The sequence below is a fragment of the Pinus tabuliformis genome, chromosome 5_2, assembly GCF_031772625.1.
Source record: "Pinus tabuliformis cultivar Carrire ecotype Pingquan chromosome 5_2, CPIR1, whole genome shotgun sequence".
NCBI lineage: Eukaryota > Viridiplantae > Streptophyta > Pinopsida > Pinales > Pinaceae > Pinus > Pinus tabuliformis.
In genome coordinates this window covers 618,197,485-618,220,828 of record NC_142306.1, presented here as the reverse complement: position 1 = coordinate 618,220,828, position 23,344 = coordinate 618,197,485, and the positions used below count along the sequence as shown (strand labels likewise).

Genomic DNA, 23,344 nt, shown 5'->3' with positions numbered 1-23,344 from the left:
TTCTCCGGTCAGGGTATGCAAACACATCCATATCTCCCATAATCTCTTTGTAGACGACATCCTCTTATTCGCTATGCTGTCCAGGACTACATGGCTGTGCATTAAGTCAATCTTGGATCGTTTCCAAAAAGCCTCGGGCCTGGCCATCAATAAAGCAAAAACGTTTCTCTTCCATAACGGCTTGGATGACGCACTGGTATCCTGGATTGCACAGCTCCTTGGAATCGCATCCAGACTTCTGTCTGATGGTTTCAACTGGCGCTGGCTTATTGACCGTTTTTTGGGCAAGATTGCACTGTGGGAATTCAGAACGCTTTCTCTGGGCGGCAGGGTTGTGCTTGTTAAATCGGTGTTATCATAGCTTTCGGTTTTCTGGGGTCACCTCTATCTCCGTCTGGCCCGCATCATCCAAGCCATTAACAGTATCACAGCAAACTTCATATGGGGAGCAAATGCAGAAAGGCGTAAAATGCATCTCGTGAGGCTGGATCTCTTAACTCGGCCAAAAAATCAAGGCGGTTGGGGCCTGTTAGATATAAAACTCTTTGGGGCTGCTCTTCTTTGCAAAACCCTCTGGCGAGGCATCTTCGGCACCTCCCCCTGGAGCGATATCATCCGCCAGAAATATCAACTTGGTCGCGGCATTGAGTTCTGGTTCAGGCTTCACTCAATTGGATTGCAGCACGGGTCTGCCATATGGCTTAGTTTCAAAAGGGTCCAGCATTACTTCCTCAGCAACCTCAAATGGCAAATCCACTCAGGCCGAAAGGTTCTGTTGGGCATAGATTCTTTTGCAGGTTTCAGGGGTTCTTCATCTGTTCCTTCTTCTATCCTTTTCCATCTTCACAGGGCTGGCCTGTTTTCATGGGACCGAGTTATCAAAGACTGGAATGGCTCCTCTCCAGTGCTCATGGACGCTCCCGATGTTGGTATTCCTCTGGATCTATTCCCCCATTGGGACTTTCTCAAAACCTCTCTCCTCCAGGGCGGCTTTGCGCGTTCAGCAGATGATGACCATTTGGTCTGGTCATTATCTCCTTCCTCCTCTCATGCAATTATCAAGGATATTTACATGGATCTTATAGCACTCTCAAACAGAATGATCAGCAAGCGTTTTCCAGCACTCTGGTGGAATCTAGGTTGCCCTCTCAAAGTGACCTTATTCACGTGGTTGGTGTTCTCAAACAAAAATCTGACTTGGGAGTCCTTGCGAAAGCGCTCTTGGCATGGGCCTAGTAGATGCGCCCTCTGCAAGTTGGACGAGGAAACCAATTTTCACGTGTTCTTCAAATGTCCTGTTTCTCAACAAATCTGGTCCGAACTTGCTCAGCTCTTCTCTTTCCCGCACCTTTGTTTCATTTCAGTTGAGGCAACTTTTGCATGGTGGGCAAGACAGATTGCCTCCCTTCGTCCTATCCTTCCCATCGCTTTATGGAGCATCTGGAAATGGAGGAATACATTTTTTTTTGAAGACTCATCCCTCTCCTCCATATATGTCCTGTCTCTTTTCTCCATGACCGCTGATGCTGATCCGTTGTGGAATTTTTGTCTATATCATGGCTGGCTTTGCTCGCAGCCCCTTTTGGTTCTCTCTCTTCATCCTCAGATGCTATATATTTTGATTATCAGCTTTCTCTCAGGCGATCCATGCTACAAATCCATCAGATCATCAGATCTTCTATGTCTGTCTCTCTTTTCAGATGATCATCCATCGATCTTTTCAGATCTATCATATCCATTTTGTATATATTCCCTCAATATAATATAAAGCTTTTTCTTTCTGAAAAAAAAATTGAATTCACTTGAAAATACTCTTCCCATAATATTCAATTTGCACATTATTAATTATGAGCAATACCAATTGTATCTCTGATTATTATTTTATATTGTGTTTTTTCAAAAAAAATGAACTTTTTTTAATGTGTTTTTTTTTCTTTCATAAACAACACTTATATTTGAAATTAATCAAATATTTCTATTATTTCTCTCAACCCAATCACTTTGTTGCAAATATTTTAATTATTAACTTAAATTACCAATATATCACCTCAAAATAAAAAACAAAAACAAAAAGAGCAATTCCTAATTTACATATTAACTATATTGTATATTTAAATTATTAACTTTGTTGCAAATATTTTAATTATTAACTTAAATTACCAATATATCACCTAAAAAAACAAAAAGAGCAATTCCTAATTTACATATTAACTATATTGTATATTTAAATTATTTATTAATCAAATATTTCTATTATTTCTCTCAACCCAATCACTTTGTTGCAAATATTTTAATTATTAACTTAAATTGCCAACATATCACCTCAAAAACAAAAACAAAAACAAAAAGAGCAATTCATAATTTACATATTAACTATATTGTATATTTACATTATTAACTTTATTGCAAATATTTTAATTATTAACTTAAATTACCAACATATCACCTCAAAAACAAAAACAAAAAGGGCAATTCCTAATTTACATATTAACTATATTTTATATTTAAATTATTTTTATAAATTCATATGATAATCAAAATGCCCTATTTACTTGAATTTGCAAGCACATGAGAGTACAATTAACATCATGAAATTACAACTAACATAAATTATTTCTAGTGTGTTTGTTCTTATTTCACATCTTTCATAAATTATTTCTAGTGTGTTTGTTCTTATTTCACATCTTTCTATTGCAAAATTTTGAATTTTGAAACTATTGTATTTAAATTCCAAAACTTTTTGAAATTTAAATTTATTGTGTTTTATGTTCCAAGCCTGTAATGTAAAATGACAAATGACGTCTCTCTAATGTTTGAGATATGTGTGAAATATAATCAATTTAGTTAATCTCATCCACTTTCATTTCTCTAATGTCTGAGATATGTGTGAAATTATTTCTAGTGTGTTTGTTCTTATTTCACATCTTTCTATTGCAAAATTTTGAATTTTGAATCTATTGTATTTAAATTCCAAAACTTTTTGAAATTTAAATTTATTGTGTTTTATGTTCCAAACCTGTAATGTAAAATGACAAATGACGTCTCTCCGATGTTTGAGATATGTGTGAAATATAATCAATTGAGTTTATCTCATCCACTTTCATGTCTCTCTAATGTTTGAGATATGTGTGAAATATAATCAATTTAGTTAATCTCATCCACTTTCATTTCTCTAATGTCTAAGATATGTGTGAAATAAATATAATCCACTTTCATTTCTCTAATGTCTGAGATATGTGTGAAATAAATATAATCAATTTAGTTAATCTCATCCATTTTCATTTTTTTATAATATAATCAATTTAGTTAATCTCATCCATTTTCAATTTTTTTTTTTTTTGTCGGCCAGACTAGACCCCAAGGGCGTCGAGGAGAATTGACCCTGTGACCTCCCGATCAGCGAGGCACTTAACAACAGGGACTCGACCAATTGAGCTAACCCTTGGGGCTTTATATATATATATATATATATATATATATATATATATATATATATATAAATGAGTGTATAATTGATATTTTTATGAAAGTTTTTTTTTTGCGATTATTTATATATTTTAATCTTTTGGCATATATATATTGATACATTTATCTTGTTATTTATAAGTTTTTGTTTAAAGATATAAAAAATTTATGGAATTTATTTTAATTTTTTAGGTGTATTTATTTTTAATTGTTTTATCTACTAAAAATTTGAATCTGTCACTTATGATAAATAATACTTTAATAGTGCACCATTCATGGTCCATCTAAAGCCTCATGGATATACATGCATTTACCATGTTTTTTTTTCTTTATTTACTTTTTTAATTTATTTTTGAATGATGACCTTTGCTTGTTTTAAATAGATTTTCTTCTTTATTTTATTTCTTTTATATTTTAATTTTTAATTTTAATTTAATGGCTATAATAACAATGTTATCTTGAACATTTTCTTTTATGCCACCCACGCTTAAGGTGAAGGTGGGGGTTTTGACTAGAGTTAGAAGCAATTTTAGATAGCCTCTTGGATTCCATGTTGTAAAGCTTCTTCTTATACATGAGATACTTAAACATAGCCCTGCTTTCAATAGGGGAGAGCCTAGTTTCGATCAAGAGGATAGGGTAGGGGGTATTTCCCTTCATCTTGAGATTGTAGGTTATGAATTGCTTTTGAATCATCTCAATATTTCTCCACGACTCTTTGGATATACTGCAACACCATACTTCACAACCGTATAGGACAACAGGGGTGACGAGGGTCTCAAAGAGGAACCTTATTTTACTCCAAATACAAATATCGACATCCTTACAATTTTTTTCGAGCTCATAATAAGCTTTCCAGACTCCAATAATCCTTTTCTCAATGTTGTAATTCCAGTTGAGTTGATAAGGAATGTCAATACCCAAATATTTTTAAGAAGAGACCTGTTCCAAGCAATTGTTCTCATAGACAAAATTTCCATGGGTGATCTTTTTGGATTTAATTATCATGATTTTAGTCTTGTCGGTATTAACCATCATACCCATCTTAGAGAAATAGTCATGAAGAACCTTAAGTGGCTTGTCTGGGTCCTCATGCCTTCTAGCAAGAAGAACGATATCATCGGCATAGAGGAGAAGAGTAATGATAATACCAGCAAACTCAATCCCCTTGCACCCCGTGATTTCCAAACACTCCTCTAGCTTATCGATGTAAACACCAAAAAGGGTAGGGGAAAGGGGACACCCTTGCTTAAGCCCAATATTGCATTTAATATCTTTATACCACCCTTTGTTGGTCTTAAGCTTGGAAACAACCATCTCGTAGAGGCAAATCACAACAAGCTGCAACTCAGGAAGAATCATTATCTCATCAAGTCTTTTCCAAAGCTTATCTTGAGGAACAATGGCAAAGGCTTTTCTAAAGTCCATAAAGCAACAAAAGAGATCAACTTTACTATTGTGACATTCCTCGGCAATGATCCTAAGAGTGACAAGATGGTCGATAGTCGAGTGGTATCTCGACTATCATAGCCACAATTTCTTATTTTCCATGTCAATGTGGCATTTTTCTTATCCTCATGATTGTTTGTGTTTTAAATTGTGGTTGTTCATATAGAAGATTTATAACCTTTACCTTAGATTTTTTCTTTGGTACATTTGCTTCATGTTACTTTCTTAATTTTTTATTTTTTATTTTTAAATGCATTCTTCTATTAGGGTCATATAGAAAGGCTTAGGACATTTATCTTAGAAATTTTTGGTGTATTTACTTTGTTACTTTCTTTTTAAAGTGTATTCTTGGATGAGGGCCTCTTCTTTTAGGTATATTTTTTTCTTTTTTCATCTATTTTATATATATTTTTTTAGTTTATGGTTTATTCTTCATTTTTGTTTTAATGGTTATAATAACAATGTTATCACGTCCACACTTTCTTTTTTTCCATGGTAATGTTTCCTTCCTCTTATCAACATGACTTTCATCATGTTCCTTTATGCCTATATCTTATGAACAATTCTAGATGGGCTAACCTAAGCTTTCTCTCATGTGGAAACAACCTTAAATGTATTGTAATAGCTTTACATCTATCGTAATGCACTTCTTCAAAGTCAACATTTTAATATGGAAACAAGCTACAATAAGGCATCACCCATGTTATATTCCTCCCTCTATTACTATGAATAGAGTCTCCCTTTGAGGAAATCACCACCTTTTATTATAGGTAGCTCTAGAGATGGAGGGAGTGACAGTGATGAAGGTTGAGGACGATACAAGAAAGAGTTGATTATGTAGGATTAAGTGTCATGGCACAATAACTAGCCACCATTTCAAACTTATTGTTGGTGTTAAAAACATTTACTAGATTGGCATAAAAGCCTCAGCTTAGTTGACATAGGATGGGAGAAGTAGTCTTCATCAATGTTTTTGTTTTTTTTGTAGAAAAATAAACGTAATTTTATTCATCAAAGATGAATGAAGTTACATTTTGCATATGCGAAAATGCATTCCATAGATACAGGATGAGAAAAAAGCTATCAACCATCAGAAAAATAAAAACCTAGAAGGGCGAGCATAAAGACCATTCCAGATGGAATTTTACTACACATTTCAGAAAAACATTTAAACCCTAGGGTCCGAACAAGAAAAAAACCCTAGGGCCTAGAAAAGAAAATTTTTCTACGCAGAAACTACAAGATCGAAACCCCTAAATAAAATAGAACTGAGAACAATCTAAAAAAAAAAAAATGACCCAGAGAGTCCATACACAAGCCCAGAACTAGGCAACAAAACATTACATGAGTAGGGTGACGAACCCCAAAAACAATAACATTAATGTTGCAATAGCAACAGAGCTTGCAATAGTAAAAATGCCAATAGCACAGGCGGAAATGACGGATAAATGATTGTCGACAGTGAGACAACCTGCAGATACACCACAATAGAGAAAAGGGGGTAGAAACCCACCAATACCCCAAAAAAAATGTCGAACCTCAAACAACATAATGACACCAAAGGAAATAGCAACAAACCATGACCCCAACAAAGAGAGCGACAAACCAACTGACAACGATGGAAGGTAGCATGTGGCGGCATCGGCAAGCAAGAAACACGACCAAAAACCCCGAAAATGGTGAAAAAACAAACAAAATGGAGCCACACCTAGACGGGGAGGCAAGAGATATGACGACCCATTCATGGCAGTGGGAGAAGACAACACGAAAAAAGAGGGCATCAACAACTAGGGTTCTAGCCATTGAACCCTTTTCCTCGTCAATGCCTCCCCTAGTTTTCATGAATGTTCACTCTGAGCTTAACATCAATCCATCTACTATATCAACTTGTTCAATGCATGCTTTAATTCTCAAATTCCATTACCATATATTAAGCACAACCCTCCATTTACTAATGTTGATTCCTCTGATACACTCTTTATGCCACCCCCAACCCTAGAGTAAATGTTATATGGTTTATAGCATTTTTAATGGCCCTTAACCCTTTAAGCCTTCATCAAGGACCTAAGCGCCCTAATTACCTCCCTTGACCTTGACCAATGCATTGAGACAACCATCTTAGGATACAAGACATCATAAAGTTACCCACATTCCACTATGAGGCCAATATCATTTATAAAGGGTCTATATTATGATTTTAGGTCATGTTCATTGCCAATGAGCCTTAGAGATTCATTTATGGTATAAGTCCCTTATTTTCTTACCTTAATTCTGGTTAAGGTCCCAATAGCCACATCCCCATTGTGTAAAATTTTTGTATCCATATCCATATCCACCTTGTATGACAAATTTCCACTTTAAGTGTCTATGTTATGGCCATGGCCTTGATCATGGCCCATTAGCTCAAGCAACTTAAGTTATCGCGAAAATACCTCAACTTCTTCCTCGACCATCGCCTCATAATCATCCCTAGTGCAAAAAATATCATATCAATGTCCATATCCCACTTTAAGAATGATGATATAGTAAACAAGGCATGTTGTGTGGTTTGAGGTCTTGCTCATGTCTCTTAGTTCCTAGAAGATTCACCTAGGAGCTAAGGGCCTTATTTTCATGCCATACACACTAGCAAGGCCTTGAGACACATCCCTATAATGCAAAGCATTATAGGAGCAACCATATTCCACATAGAGGCAAGACATCCTCACTTTCTAAGCATCCCCAATTAGGACACTAGTAGCTTTGCTATAACTTTAAAATTAAATAATAATTATTATTCTTTATTACCTTTTTAATCAGAAAAGATATATATATATATATGACTTTAAAATTAAATAATTATGATTATTCTTTATTACCTTTTTAATCAGAAAAGTTATATATATATATGACTTTAAAATTAAATAATCATTATTATTCTTTATTATATATATATATATATGACTTTAAAATTAAATAATCATTATTATTCTTTATTATATATATATATATATATGACTTTAAAATTAAATAATCATTATTATTCTTTATTACCTTTTTAATCAGAAAGGTTATATATATATATATTAAACTTACTGTATTATTTTTATCTATTTAAAATAATGAATAATATATGCATATATTTAAATATCAATGTTTTTCATGGATTTGACAAGAAATATAGAAAATAGTTAATATATTCCCCATAGTAAAATAAAATGGTTTCAATATTCACCTGTGTAAATTCATTTTAACCATGGATTTATCAAGGCACGTGAGGGATTAAATTTGGTGAGGCGTGAATTTCTTTTAGAGTGCAATATAAGATTTTCATTCTTTAAATTGCATTTTTTAACAGATAAATGGATTCGACCCCTTCAAAATCTCCTTGAACACTTGGATTGTGTATAATACACAACTTAAACTTGCAATTCTAAGATTTTTTTTTTAATTGAAATATTTTTTTTTTTTTGTAAGCTCAGGTATTACTCATTCTATTACTGAAATTTTTCAAAAAGATACATCATCCAAACCATAGAAGCCCGCCCTCAAGGGGAAACCGGGTCAAAACCACCTATAATTTTTCAGTCCAGCCCAGAAGTAATAGGCTCTCAGTCTGACCAGAGTAGCTAAAACAACATAGCAGTTTTGAAACTTACAACAAACCCTATTCAAGACTATATTTCTATTCCTACTAGCCATCTAAAGAGACAAGAGCAAAATCAGAACAAAACAGAGTAACAGCTTTAAACATATCTTTCTTCAAGCATTTTCCTTTTCCACAGGCTGGCTGACTCCTTGCGCAGGATTCGGCTGGCTGTCTCCTTGTACAGGATCTGGGCGCTCACTCTTCAGAATTTGAAGAATTTCATCCATCTTTTCTTCCTGCTTTGTCAAGGCTATACGGATATAGCTCAGCTCCTTGCGCGTATCAGGTTTCTCCTGTAGTAAATCAGTCATTTCTTTGGCAACCTGTTCCAAGGCCTTCGCCATCAGACCCTTCATTACCCAATACATGTGTAGAGACTGCTTGAAAAGAGTCCTGCGTCCACGAGTGTGGCCCGGGTCGTGGAGGATAGTTGCCCATTCTTCCATCTCGTCTGACGATTGCTCCTGTAAGGCCTCCTCTTCAAGATATTGCATTATCCTACGAATAGCAGGATCGGCATTGTTTTGAAAGGCCTTTTCCGCCGCTCGAATTTGGTGCATCACTGTTCTTTTAGGCTTCGCGGATTGCTGCTGTCTCTTTCCAGAATTTTCCCCTTCCTCGTGCTCTGTCGTGCTCTGGTTCCTACCTCCCTTCTGAGTTTTGCTTTGGCCACTGCCCAGGGGACGACCCCGCTTGCGAAGCCCCAGACGCCTATCTTCAGAGGCATTCTGTACAGGCTGATTTGTCACCGGCTGGGGCATGCTTCCTTTCGAACTCCTCTTCTGCATCTCCTTAAAACTTTTCCCTGAGACTCCATCGCCTCCCTCTCCTGATTCATCTTCTATATCCCAAATTGTGAATGGTGGGTCTCGTTCTATGGGACCTTTGCCCTTCCATTGCTGACGAGCTTCATCAGCTGCACTCCGCTCCCCTACACCACGGCCTCTCTGTCGAGTTTCCATATCACCTGCAGTCCTGTCACTCTTCCTTCTCTGATTATTTCCCACCTTAGAATGCCTCTGCTGGAAAATACCAAAATACTTCTGAACTATCCCGCAAGGGTGATTATTTATCGATCTTTGTTTCTCTTGACTTCGGAGATTTATAATATGTTTAACATAGAACGAGGCCCGAATTTTAATTTCCGGCTGCTTCCCATCCGACTCCGGTACCTCGCTGCCTTCAGTCGTTCCATCCTTAATCACGTCCTCTGCTATGTACCCTGACGCACCGTTAATCTCCCCTCTCAGCTGATGAGTAATAATTACCGCATCAGAAGTGTAATCTTTGGTACCCATCCCATCTGCCGCCATAATACCCCCTTTTAATTCCTGATTCATCATCGTGTGGATTTTCATGCCATTTAGCACCTTATTCGATCGAACCTTAGGCATGGTTCGATCGTGCCCCCGCCAATTAATAATCCCTTTCATTGATCGGAGTGTGATCCCCGATAGCACCATCATGATCTACCTTAATGATCGCGATCAAATCTTTCCATTCTCTATTTGCCTCCGCATTCCTCCATTGGCTATCTATCCTGCTTTCCTGGCCTCTGCTGCCCCAATTGGCAAGCCAATCCGCAGGTTTATTGCCATTTCTTCTAACATGATTAATGATACAGTAGTCTATTCTTCTAATCATATCCGCTATCTCCTGTACGATACCTGTTGTGCGCCAGCTCTTTGTCACCTTTTCCCACCCCTTGCCATTCCTGAGTTTCTTTACCATTTCAATGGCAATCTGGGAGTCGCCCGTAATTTCCAAGTTGGAGTACCCGTTCCTGATAGCAAGTCTTAATCCGGTATGGAGAGCCCAGAACTCGGCCTCATTGTTGGTCATCTCCCCTCCCCAGTCAGCATATATCCATCTTACTTGTCTATTGCTGTCACGGAATATACCCCCGAACCCTGCATCACCAGGGTTGCCCTTAGAGGCCCCGTCAAAATTTAGTTTTATAAATTGGTCCCTAGGATAGGTAAACTTGTCTGGGCTTTTAATCCTCATGTCCTGCTCTCTCCTTAATTGATAGTGCACCATCTCAAATTTAATATTGAGTCTGTTCAAAATTTCTTGCTCCCCTGGATCTGCTTTCCAATCTTCGTCTTGCCATCTCTCCACCAGAATGGTTTCTCTCATCGCCGCAACCACCCGCTCCCAGATCACCTCAGGTTCCTTATTGACATTTTTGAAAATTCTAGCATTGCGTTCCTTCCATACCAGCCATATTATAAAACCTGATACAAGATTCCAGGCTCTCTGTATGACTTTACAGTGAAAAGTTTCTTCCCTCCATCGAAAAATCATTTCAAGAAAATCTCTAACCACCACCCCGGATTTATTAAAGGTGCGCTTGGTATTAGACCATAATTGATTAATAAACGGGCAGTGGATCATAATATGATCTCTGTTTTCTTCGTTTTTTTTACACAGATAGCAGCTCGATGGTCCCGAGAAACCCCGTTTCTGAATGCGATCCCAAGTTAAGATTTTGTTTTTCGAAGCCAACCAAGCGAAAATGGTCACTTTGGGCCACCAAATTAGATCCCAAATTTTTCTCCAATCCTGCTGGCCATCATTGTTATTGTGAGAATTTACCAAATAATAGGCTTCCTTAGCTGAGAAAAGACCTCTCATGGTATTACCCCAACGTAGAATATCTTTCCCATCTCTTGCTCTGATTTTCCTTGAGTTCATTTCCTTTTTGAATGCCGTTTGGAAGTCAGGACTAAGATTCTGATCCCACTCTATCGGGTCCTTCCAGGATCTCCAACAGCCTTCCATGTTATCAGGTTTCCAATAATCCTTGACACAGATTCTGTTCCCCTCAATTCTTCCTCTGATTTGATGAAGGCTTTGAATATTATTTAGTCGTTCTCTTTGCTGCCATCTGTCGTCCCAGAAGTTAGCCTCATTCCCACCTCTGATTTCCCAGAACACATGCTGCTCAACAATGTCTCTATTTTGACTGGCCAATTCCCAGACAGCGGATCCGCGGGGAGTTTCTTTTTGTCTTAGAATGTCTACCTGTGAGTCTGGCATTCGATATTTTGTTCTCCATATTGATTTCCAAAGGTCATTTCCCCCTTTCAACCACCTCCACCAAAGTTTAGCTCCCAGTGTTTGATTGAGCAGTTCTGGGTCTCTTAATCCTAACCCACCTCTCTCTTTCCTCTCTGTAAGCTGATTCCAGGCCACTAAGGCCCATTTCTTCTTTTCCTCCGACCCTCTCCAAATGAAATTTCTGATAATTTCTCTAATCTTCCCATAAACTCCTCTCGGGGCCGCCATAATTGATAGAGGATAGATGGGTATGGCCTGAAGAACCGATTTAGCTAAAACAATTCTGCCAGCAACATTCAGGACCCTAAAGGCCCAACTCGAGACTTTTTTTTTCATTCTATCTAAGACTCCCTGCCAGTTCTTTAATCTTTTTGAAGTAAAGTCCAGCATGTTACCCAGATATTTTGTAGGTAGTTCACCCTTTTTGAAGCCCAGAATTCTAATAAGGTGAGTCTTCACTTGATCCACCGTGTTGAAGATAAAAACACAAGATTTATCCCGGTTAATCTCAAGTCCCGATGCCTCAGCAAACAAGTCCAGAATTTTCTTTAGATGTTTGACTTCTTTAACTGTTGGTTCTCCAAAGAGCATTATATCATCAACAAATTGTTGATGCGTTAGAGGAAGTCTGTCTCCCCATAAGCGAAGTCCTTTTAATCTGTGAGCTGCTCTTTCCTGTGTAATATACCTTCCTAGACCCTCTGCTGCTAAAATAAACAAGAAAGGGGACAACGGGTCACCCTGACGAATACCTCTGGAGGCGTTAAACGTGTTCGAAGGGTTTCCATTGACTAAGATTGAAAAGTTAGGGGAAGAAATGAGATTATGGATCCAAGTAATCCATCTCTTGTGAAAACCAAAACATTCCAGAACTCTTTCGAGGTATCTCCAGTTAAGCCTATCGTATGCCTTGGATAAATCTAACTTGATCATCATTCCTTTTCGTTTTTTATCTTTGAGGGAGTGAATAACTTCTTGAGAGACAACTAAGCCATCCAAAATCTGTCTCCCCTCCACAAAACCAGTTTGCTCCGCCGAGATTAAACCTTCCAGAAGGGGTTTTATTCTTTTGGCAATTAGAGAGGTTATGATCTTATACACTACATTACAGAGAGCTATAGGCCTAAAGCCATTAGCATCCTCCATATTTTCTCCTTTAGGAATTAGAGTAAAGAAGGTTGAATTAAGAGCCGGCCATACCTTCTGTTGCATCCTTGACTCTTCTACTAAATCCAATATGTCTTTTCCAAGAAAATGCCAGCCAGCCTGGTAAAAATCTACTGTAAAACCATCCGGGCCCGGTGCAGTGCCCTTCCTCATTGCTTTCACTGTATCTTCCAACTCTTCCAAAGTGACCGCCCTCATTAAGGCTTTGTTCTGGTCTTCCGTAACTAGTCTAGGTATAGCTGTACAGATCTCCTGAATGGCTCTCGCTCGATCCACTTGAGGTTCAGAAAGGATTCCTCTATGATGATCAACTAATGTTTGCTCAATTTCATTTTGCTCCACCAACCTTATACCATTATTCCCTTTAATGGAAAGAATTCTGTTTCCCTGTCTATGCTTAACCATTGCCTGATGAAAAAATTTTGTATTTCTTTCCCCTTCCCGAAGCCATTTAATTCTAGATTTTTGTCGCCATAAAATTTCCTCTTGCTTGCGTCTTTCTTCCATTCTTCCCAGCAGAATCCCTTCTTTGGTGATGCTTTCCTCAGTCCTGCCTTCCAAAATTATTTTCTGTTGGAGATCCTCCATTTCCCCTTCTAGTTTTTGCTTATCTTCCAGGATGTTGCCAAATTCTTCCTTGTTCCATTTCTTAATCTTCATCTTCAATTCTTTCAGTTTTAATTGAAACGTGTGCATTTTTCCTCTACCCTGCACTTTACTTTGATTCCACCATTCTTCTACCTTTTTTATGAAATCCGGATCCCGTAACCAGAAGGCTTCAAAACGAAATGGCTTCTTACCCTTGATTTTTTTAATGTCTATTTCCAATCGGATTGGCCAATGGTCCGATCCCAGGGAGGGGATAATCTTGGCCTCAACAAAAATATCCTTGTTCAAGATGTCTTCAGATATTAAGAATCTGTCCAGTTTTGAGGCAATTTGGTTCTTGCCTCCTCTTCGGTTATTCCAAGTGTAGACTCCGTTAATAGTTTTGATATCTACTACTCTTAGATCCTCTATCATCTCATTAAATTTATCCATGAACTGATCCAACCTTCTAACCCCTCCTTTTTTCTCGTCCAGGGATCTGATTAAATTAAAGTCTCCTCCAATGATCCAGGGCTGCACAGAATAAAGATGTCGGATAGTTCTTAAGCTCCTGATGAAGTTTTCTTTTTCTCCAGGGTTTGTGGGTCCATAAACACCTGTAATAACCACCTGTTCCTTAGTCCCTACTATCCTACCCAGCCCGGTCAGGATTCCATGCATGCTAGTCCAATTATCTAGAAGGATTTCATTCGGATTCCACAGTATTGCTATTCCCCCTGCAGCTCCTATAGCATCCTGTCCCATAACTTTGTAATTCAATCTACTTTTTTCAATGATGTCTTCTAACTGGTGTACCACAATTTTAGTCTCCTGCAATATCAAAATGCTAGGTTTTTCTTTTTTGAGCTTATCTCGCAAATATCTTTGCTTTCCCTTACTATTCAAACCCCTAATATTCCAACTAACAACAATCATTTAAAACTTTTGGAAGGAAGGAAAAAATACCTCTGACAGAGGTATCACTTTACCAGAGTTGATCAATGTTTCGCCCACCGATTGGATGGTTTCATTTATCGTTTTCCGACCTCTTTTTCTGCTACTTTTGCCAGCATTGCCCATTCCCAACATTTCATTCTCCTGCTCCCCACCCTCCGTTATCTGTTTTTCCAAGTTTTCCCCTTTCCGCTCCTTATATTTCTGGAAAGCTTCCTTGAACAACTGTTTTTGTTTTTCTGGTATAAATCTGTTATCCAAATACTTCCACTCCTGGATTAGTCTTTTCATTAACTTTTCCTCTTCGGCCTCGCTTTCCATTTGGTTTTCAATTTCCATCTGCGATTCCACTGTTTCTTCCGCCCCCTTTTCCTCTGTTTGTTCCTTGTTCGGTTTATTTGGGCTTTTTACTTTCTCTTTCTCTTCTCGGGAAATCTCCATGGGCGAGTTCTCTGGATCTTCATCATCATCCAGATTTATTTCATACCCCTCATTGTCATCTTGCAGCACCTGAAACTTATTTTGACTTTTTATTGTATTGGATGTTTCCTGCAATTTGGGTTTCAGGGTTTCTTTATCTTGCCTTTTCTTTCTATAGACTTGCTGGAAGCCTTCCTCCTTGTCTGCTGTCTTTCCTTTATCTGTCTTCCCCCCTTCCTCCTTGTTCAGCGGGCATTGCCTATATAGGTGACCATATTCATGACATTTCCGGCATCGAAAGGGGATGTGTTCATAATCGATCGGCTGCGTCCAGACTTCATCATGATATTCTAATTCAATATTTTCCGGGAGTGGTTCAGCCAAGTTCATGAAAACACAAATTCTGGCAAAGGCATTATACTTTCCTCTTTTGGTGGCCTCTGCGGTCTTGACAAAGCTACCTATTGAATTTCCTATTCCTTCCAAGATTTCCGGATCCCAAAACTCATCAGGTAACCCAAACAGCCTAACCCAAACCGGGGCAGCCATTAGTTTTTCTTTGTCAGGGTTATATCGCTCTTCCCAGTGCTTCATAAACAGACCTGCATTGTTCAAGAAGTACGACCCTTCCTCAAAAATTCTGTTCTTGTCTTCCAGATTCGTAAAGATAGCGGTGAAGAAACCCTGCGCTCCTAATTTAAGATCTACATGACCCCGAGGTCTCCATCGCTGTTCTATCCATCTATTTAACTCCTTTTCTGAAGGCCAATAGCCGATAAATTTGCAGATTAATGCATGATCCTTCATATAGCAATTGTATTCCTCCAGTTTATTATAGGGGATGATATACCTGGGTTTTTTCTGAGCTCGAGGAAGGCATTTTCCTCTCATTCGCTTCTGCCATAAGTTGCCCATTACCGGGGCCAGATTTTCTTTGTTTCCTTTTGGTGTTCCTCCTGAACTGGTTTCTCCCATCACTATATTCTTGAAGGAGGGGTTTGCACCCCCCCCCCCCCCCTTGGCTCCTCCATCCCGTTCAGTACTGTCGGCTAGGGTTTAACCCTAGTTCTCTATTAAACCAACCAAACTGAAAAAAATTCGTTGCAGCCGAAAGAATCGCTGACCAAACTAATCTATCTAGTCTTTGATCCGTCCCCCGACTGAGGATTCCTCTGTCAATCCTGCCCAACTGCGAAAACCCTATCCAGAGGCCCCCGCCTCATCGCCTGCCTCCGCTTCCGAGCATCCCCTTATCAGAAATCGAAAAATCATTTCTCCTCAATGAAATACTCTTTAATTGAAATATTTTACTTATAACTGATTTTTATTTATTTATTCTTAATAATTTTTAGATTCCATATATTAATTTTATATTAAGAATTTAACTAATTATATATATATATATAAAGAGAAATATTTTTACAACATCTTCTCAGTTGTAATGTTGATAACAAACCAAATGAACACAATGAAAACATGATTATTGATATTTTATAATGTTTTTAATTAAAACTAACCAAATAGATATATTTATTTTTGTTTTTAATTATAAGTGGATATTATTTTTTTATTTAGAAAATATTTTATGTTTATTTTAAAAGGGACATGTGTCAACTTAATACTCATCTTCTTCCTTGGCCTCTTCACAAAATAATATATATATTTTTAATTACTTTTATCTTTTTTAAAGTCATCATAAAATGATATTATTTCAAATGAACATCCAAATATTTTATTTATTGTTGAGAGTAATAATGAAATATTCTTACATATTTTGAGTTGTATGAGAATAAGATTATTGAAAATTTATAATGCTTTTAATTAAAATTAATCACTAAGTAAACATATATTTTCATTTTTGTTTTTAAATTATTGTAGACATTATTTTTTATTTAAAAAACACATCCAAAGGATTATGGTGGGCTCCAGTATTGCAGCAATGATGCTGCAACTCTTGGGACTCCCTTATTTACTTTTATCAACCTGGTTGTTCGTAACAAATTTGGAAGCGACGGTGCTATATGCACAAGTACTAGCTCTTGCCGCAAGCTGTCACTTGATTAGCTGGCACAAGTTCGCTAGGAGCTTAAGCCAACTTCTATGAGCTCTTAGAAGAAGCTTTTAACTGTGATGGATGAAAGCTAACTCAAAAAAGGCTAGTCTTCTTGTAGAAAGAAGCGGAAAGCTGAAAGGAAATGCAAACCCTAGCAAACCCTAGTTTTACTTACTAACCCTACTGGTGCAAGAAAATAGATGAAAGTTGCTAAAATGGATGCCATTGATTCTTGGAAAGGTAAAATGCATGTGACTAAGCTACTTCTGAAGTAAAATATGGAAAAAGCATCTTTTTGTATTTTTGAGTAATCTTGCAGAATTATTATGCATGTGCTTTAACTATTTTTTACTGTGCAGAGGTTGATTGGCGAAAGGAAATGGAGTGGGCGCTTGCAGGAGGTTGGGAAGGTGAGAAGAGGGCCTAAGGGGTCCCTAGCACCCTTCCAGAGAGTTTCACAGCGATCAGATCTCGAAAAACTACTCACGTGAACTTCTATAGGAAGTCTGCAGGGGTTCTACAGGATGTTCTATAGGAAGAGCCGAAAGGGGATTTTAGAGGGTTGATGGTGGAAAAACAGTGGGAAAGTGGAAATGAATGATGGATAAGGATGTTAAGGGGTCTAGGACCTGGTAAATGAAGCTAAGGAGTGATGAAGGTGGTTGGATTTGTACAAGGATGGAGGGAGAAATGTTGCACAAAAATGTAGAAATTAGGGAAAATTGGAAAAGTGTGGAAAATGAAAGGGAGGAATCTTGGATTAGGGGTTGGAGCAGGTTGTATGATGGAGGAAGGGTAGGTAGGGATGTATTACAGGTGCTCTGCACACTATTTTCCAAAACTGATCGAATAAAGACTAAAAAACTAGAGATCTATCTATTTTGACCTAATCTGACCTAAAAATTAGAAACATGATGAACAGAAGTTTATAGACAGGAGATCATGCAAGATAACTATGGAAACTAAGCAAGAACATATCTAAACATGAAAGTACAACTGGTAGCAACTTTTCCAACTAAAAATCTAACACTAGCAATTGCATTGAAAAGCAAAAACAATGTTTTTGTGGCAGCAAGTATGCCTTGGTCTCAGCTTATTAGTTCCAAGGAGGGAGAGATGAGATCAAGGATTGCTTGATGGCCTTTTTGCAGATCTCTTATGTTCCCAAACTATCAAATCAACTTGAAGCATGAAAAGCTATTTTAATCATCAAAAACAACCTAAGTAACAAAGTAAGATCTTATCCTAAATAAAAGAAATTATTCTATGAATGCAAGGAAAACACATAAAAGTACACAAAGGAGGTATTGGCACTTGGGTTGGGCCCAACCCCAAGAGCTACAACCTACTAAGAAAGCTCATAGCCGGTGCAAAGCAAAATTTATCTCCATTACTCAAAAAATAATCATGTCACAAAATTGTTTACAGCAAGAGCTTGAAAATGAGTTGAAATGCAGAGCTGCACTAAAGTGCGAAAAACAACTGTTCAATGGCTAACCTACTAACTAAAATCTAACCAAGAAAACTGAGGCCCTAAGCCTTCTTATTTATACAAATGGGGACTTCCAACAGTCCTCCTAAAATCAAGGAACTCGGCTTCCTGGAACTGAAGATAACATCAGTCCTACTTGACTTGCTTGGCTGCCCTTTGGCTTTGTGCTCCGAATTTTTTATGGAGAATTCGAGGTAAGGGCTTATAAATGAAGGGGACACCTTCCTACAAATCCTCTCCCTTGTTCTTCCACGAATTTGGCTGTCAAGTGCTCATTAAACCTTTGATTTTGTCTCAAAATTGACTAAAAATCTGCATAAAGCACACATTAGACTTTTTGGCATAATGACTAACCCAATTCACTCTATTAGCATAAATATAATAAAAAACATGCAATAAACTAATGAGAATGGTGGATTAAGTCGAATTAGGAGGCTGAATGAGCCCATATAATTACCCATTTCTCGAGCTCATCAAATTACACATTCGCCTCATACTCAAATATCAAATATTGATTAATAATAATATTTACTTTTTTTATAAAAAATTAATAAACAAATTAATTTGTTTTTATAAAATTTAAAAATATAAGAAAATTCTAATATAATTATTAACAACCATCATAATATTAATGATAATTAAATTTGTAAATAATACTAATTTTATTTTAGAATCTAACTTTTCCATATGTCAATACTAATAGTACTTTAAATTTTGAATAAAAATTCATCAATGAATGAAAGTTCTCAAACCAAGCACTCGATCAACTATGATAAATATTTGGTTACTTAAAATTACAATGCATTAATTGTTTCAGTGTGCACTTGTTGCTTTGCATAGGCTAGGACCCACGGGTGAGCTGTAGCTCAATAGGTTAAATTGAATTCCATGTCTCCAGTTCCCCTCTATACGGAGCTGAAACAGTAACAGATGTCAGACATAACATTTATATGTGATAGGCTTCCATGTGCAAATTTTTTTCGATGATAAACAATTCCGATGAAGAAAGTCAACGTCCGTCTCTGTAAACGGAGATGGAGAGGTGGGCCCAACCAGCCACGTAAATAGATTATTGAAATGTGCAATCGAGATAAGGGTTGCCAGTGGGAGGAGGCATTAACTGCAGAAATGTGTACCTCTAGAGGCAACAGAAACCCTCTGACGCCATTCTGGATTTATTAAGGGAGAGGACCTGGAGAAACCACAACCTGCGATTGTAGTGGAGCATTATCACGATTTCAAGAGAGTATACTATAGATTTTAGGGTGGATTTTGTCTCTTTTCGCGTCGAGCGGATCATACAGGAAGGCAACAAAAACCCTTTGATGCCATTCTGTATTTATTGGGGGAGAGGACCTAGAGAAACCACAACAAAAACATGTACCTTTATAGGCAGCAAAAACCCTCTGATGCCATTTTGGATTTATTGGGGGATAGGACCTAGAGAAACCACAGCCTGCGACTGTAGTGGAGCATTAGCACGATTTCAAGGGCGTATTCTGTAGAGTTGGGCCGACATTCAGAAGGCATTTGCAGCTTCACCTCCTTTACTTGACACATACTGGTTTCTTTTGGAGCGACAATGAGTTCTCGTTTGTTCAATGCAGCTGTCCGAGCAGTGAACAATGAGCAGTGTGAGAGCAGAGAGCTTTTATGCAGCAGAAGTATCGAGTAAGGAGCAAGGAGCAACAAATGCATTCAAACATGACAAAGGAACGATAAATTTCAGAACATATGGAGACAAATGATTTAGGACAAGTGAAAATTGCCTCATCTGCCAAAGTTGGGAAGTGGGTTTGGGTCAATGCCAAACAATATCGGGGCATTTTAAAACGAAGAATAGCCCGTCTAAAATGGGAGCAAACAAGGAAGAAACGGTCTAAAAAGAAAAGTACTCGAGCCCTTCACAAAAAGCACTCAAACAAGTCTCTTTTACAAGCACGTGGCAACAAGAAGTCCAGAGGAAAAGTCATTGATGATTCTGCCTTATATAGTCCCACATCCACATCTCTCACTTGGTCATCTGATCTTTATGTGAAAGAATTGTTAAATGCAAAACAAAGGTTGGAGGTTTTAGAAGTAAAGTGGAGGAAATAGATCATAAAATTCATATAATGACCACTGAGAACAAGACTTTAGCAGAAAGCAATAAAGTTTTAAAAGAACAAGTGGCATTGCTACAAGAAGCTCTCATGATAGGGAAGACAGAGTGGCAACGCATGAAGGTGGATGTGCAAAACATAAAGAAATCTGTAGTGGAAAGTATAGAGGTGGTGAATGCGAACATCCCAAGATAAAGGGAAAATGATTGCCCAAATAAACAACCATGAAGAGAACACAAGAGAAGAAATGAAAGGAGATTCCATCAAAATTTCCAAAACTTGAGTTCAAGTTATTAGCAACTCTACTAATAAGGAACAAGAAACAAATATTCAGGTTGACAACATGCAAGATAGTGAAGGCAAGGAAAGACAAAATAGAGCAGAAAACATAATTATTAAAGGGGTGAAAGACTATGGGAAAAATGAATGTACTCTTGACCTTGCAAGAGACTTCTTGAAAGACAAGTTGCTATGATAAGGACAAATATGCCAAGCATGGAGGGTGGGTAAGTTTAATGGGGAGAGAGCCAGGCCCATAAAAGTCATTATGCCTAGCTTATGTGATAAATATATCATTTTAAGCAAGAAACATCTCTTGAGGGGTTCTCGTTTTTTCCTAGAAGAATATTTAATTGTAAAACAACAGGAGGAAATAAGGGATGAAATTTTAAAGGTTAGGGTAGCGAGAGATGAAGGAAAGAGAACATGGAATTACAAAGCCAAAGCTATGATAGCGCGATTTGGACCTCCTTCCAAAACAGAGCAACAAGACGGTAACAAAGAAGATGCAACAAACTCTTCAATAGGAAATCAGAAAGCAAGGTCAGTATGGGAAAGTAGGGATAAAGACTCAAATGCGAGTCTTGCATGTCAAAATAAATAGCAATCAAGTCATACCCGAGTTTCCTTAAGATTAGTTTGTTGGAATTACAGAGGTTACCCATGGAGACGAGGACCTGGGTTAAGGCCTATTGCGGAAGATAGAAACATAATTTGTCTCATAGAAACACATGAGCATGAAGGGTGCAAGACACCTCTGTTTGAAGGATACTGGAAGATGGCAGTGTGGAACAAGGCAATAGGGAATGGCAAAGGGCACGAGGGTATCATGGTTTCAGTAAGCGAGAAAGAAGGTCGTCTCATTCAGTTAGAAAAAGAAGACTCAATAAGTAATTCATTTGGTTTAAAATATTAGTAAATGGAAACCATATCAGAATTGCAGCATGCTATTTTGCGCCGCAGGTTTCAAAAATCTACAAAGGTAGAGGGCTTGACCACAAAGATCCATTTGCAGCCTTAAAAGTGGATATTGCAACATATTCATAGCTAGGTGAAGTCCTTATAGTGGGTGATTTCAATGCTAGCACTGCAAGTCAGCAAGCTAGCATTCTTTGTTGTAAAGATGATTGTGACCCTATTTGGCTTACAGAGGAAAGTAATCATCAGTGGGAAAGAATTTATGAGGACAAGGGTTGCAATCTCTTCGGTGAACAATTGCTCTCTATGTGGGGCCTTTGATTTAGTCATTTGTAATGGCTTGACTAGATGGGCAAAGTCTGGTAACTTCACTTGCAATACTTACAATGGAGCAAGTGTGGTAGATTATGTAATTTGCTTGCATGGTTTGTGTGAGAAAATGGATGAAGTTTTGATTGGAGATCAACTGGGGGGCTTGAAATCAGATCACAAGCCAATTTATTTATGTTTCTCTTGGATTGGAAAGAAACAATTAGAGTAAAAAATCAGCATGTCCAACAAATTCTCCCACAGAGCATAATTCTTTTGACCCCAGAAAAATTGTAATACCTTCAAAATGACGCTCAAGAGGCTCTTCGAGAAGGGGAAAATTACAATTCATAGCCTTCATAGTCATGAATTAACACATTTAATTCAATGCGCACTTGCAAAATGCAAAAGAGCAAAAATTAAGAAGTCTGAAACAAATTGCTTTCTAGTTAATGCTTGGTTTGACGAGGAATGCAAAAAGGCAAGGAGAATGTGGAAAGAGTCAAACAAGGACAACATAAAGCTCAAAAATTACAAGCAGTTATTAAGCAAGAAAAAGGTTGATTTCATGGTTTCAAGGAGGGAAGAACTCATCTTCCTTGGAAAAATTAATCCCAAATTGTTTTGGAAGGAGCTCTAACCGAAAAAGATACAAATTGGAAATAATATTACAGCTTCTAAATGGTTTGACTATGCAAGACAACTCTATGAGCTGGTTCCCAAGGTTGACCGTCCCCACTTGGTCAACACTAATACTGAACTCTTCACGGTACAAGAGGTAGAGATGGGTATCAAGAAGTTGGGTGTTGGAAAAGCAAAAGACTTAGCTGAACTCCAAGCAGAATATCTAAAGTGGGGCTCAAAGATTCTTGCACCTCACATTACAAAAATCTTCAACAACATCGTACAATAAGGGCTCCCCACAGATTGGACAACTAGTCTGGTAATACCTCTTTTCAAGAGCGGTGACGTCAATAATCCTTCCAATTATAGGACCATCATGATAAACCCTTTGTTTGCAAAGCTATTTGGAAGCATGCTAGAAAACAAAATTAGAAATTGAGCAAAAGAAAGAGATAAACGTGCTAAAGGGCAAGTAGGTTTTAGACCTAAACGTTCCACAGTTGATCATTGTATAACTTTAAGGCACATCATTGAAAAATTTTGAGAGAAAAAGGAAGAAGTCTTTTGCTGCTTTGTTGATTTCAGAAAAGTGTTTGACTCGGTTTCTAGGGATAAGCTTTGGCACATAATGGAGGAACTTGGGGTTCCTAAACATTTGAGAGCAACTGTGCATAGGCTGTATGAATAGGTGAAAGTCAAAATTATAAATTCAGCAGGGATTTCTGAAAGTTTTAGAAGCGATATCGAGGTCAAGCAAGGTTGCCCACTGTCTCCTACCCTTTTTGGTTTATATATCGACAAGCTTGAGGAGTGGTTAAATTCACAAGGGGGTG

General features: G+C 37.6%; 2 protein-coding genes across 2 annotated transcripts; one reads left to right on the top strand and one right to left on the bottom strand.

The window, feature by feature from the left end:
* Positions 1 to 469: 469 nt before the first annotated feature.
* Positions 470 to 8,397, top strand: LOC149160548 (uncharacterized). Its single transcript, XM_089434638.1, has 2 exons — positions 470 to 1,170; positions 8,376 to 8,397. Exons 1-2 carry the CDS (start codon positions 470 to 472, stop codon positions 8,395 to 8,397), a joined length of 723 nt encoding a protein of 240 aa, XP_089290764.1.
* A 1,561-nt stretch (positions 8,398 to 9,958) lies between these two features.
* On the bottom strand, positions 9,959 to 15,649 carry LOC149160547 (uncharacterized). Its single transcript, XM_089434637.1, has 2 exons — positions 14,327 to 15,649; positions 9,959 to 14,191 (listed from the first exon to the last, which is right to left on the bottom strand). Exons 1-2 carry the CDS (start codon positions 15,647 to 15,649, stop codon positions 9,959 to 9,961), a joined length of 5,556 nt encoding a protein of 1,851 aa, XP_089290763.1.
* Between the last annotated feature and the right edge of the window lie 7,695 nt (positions 15,650 to 23,344).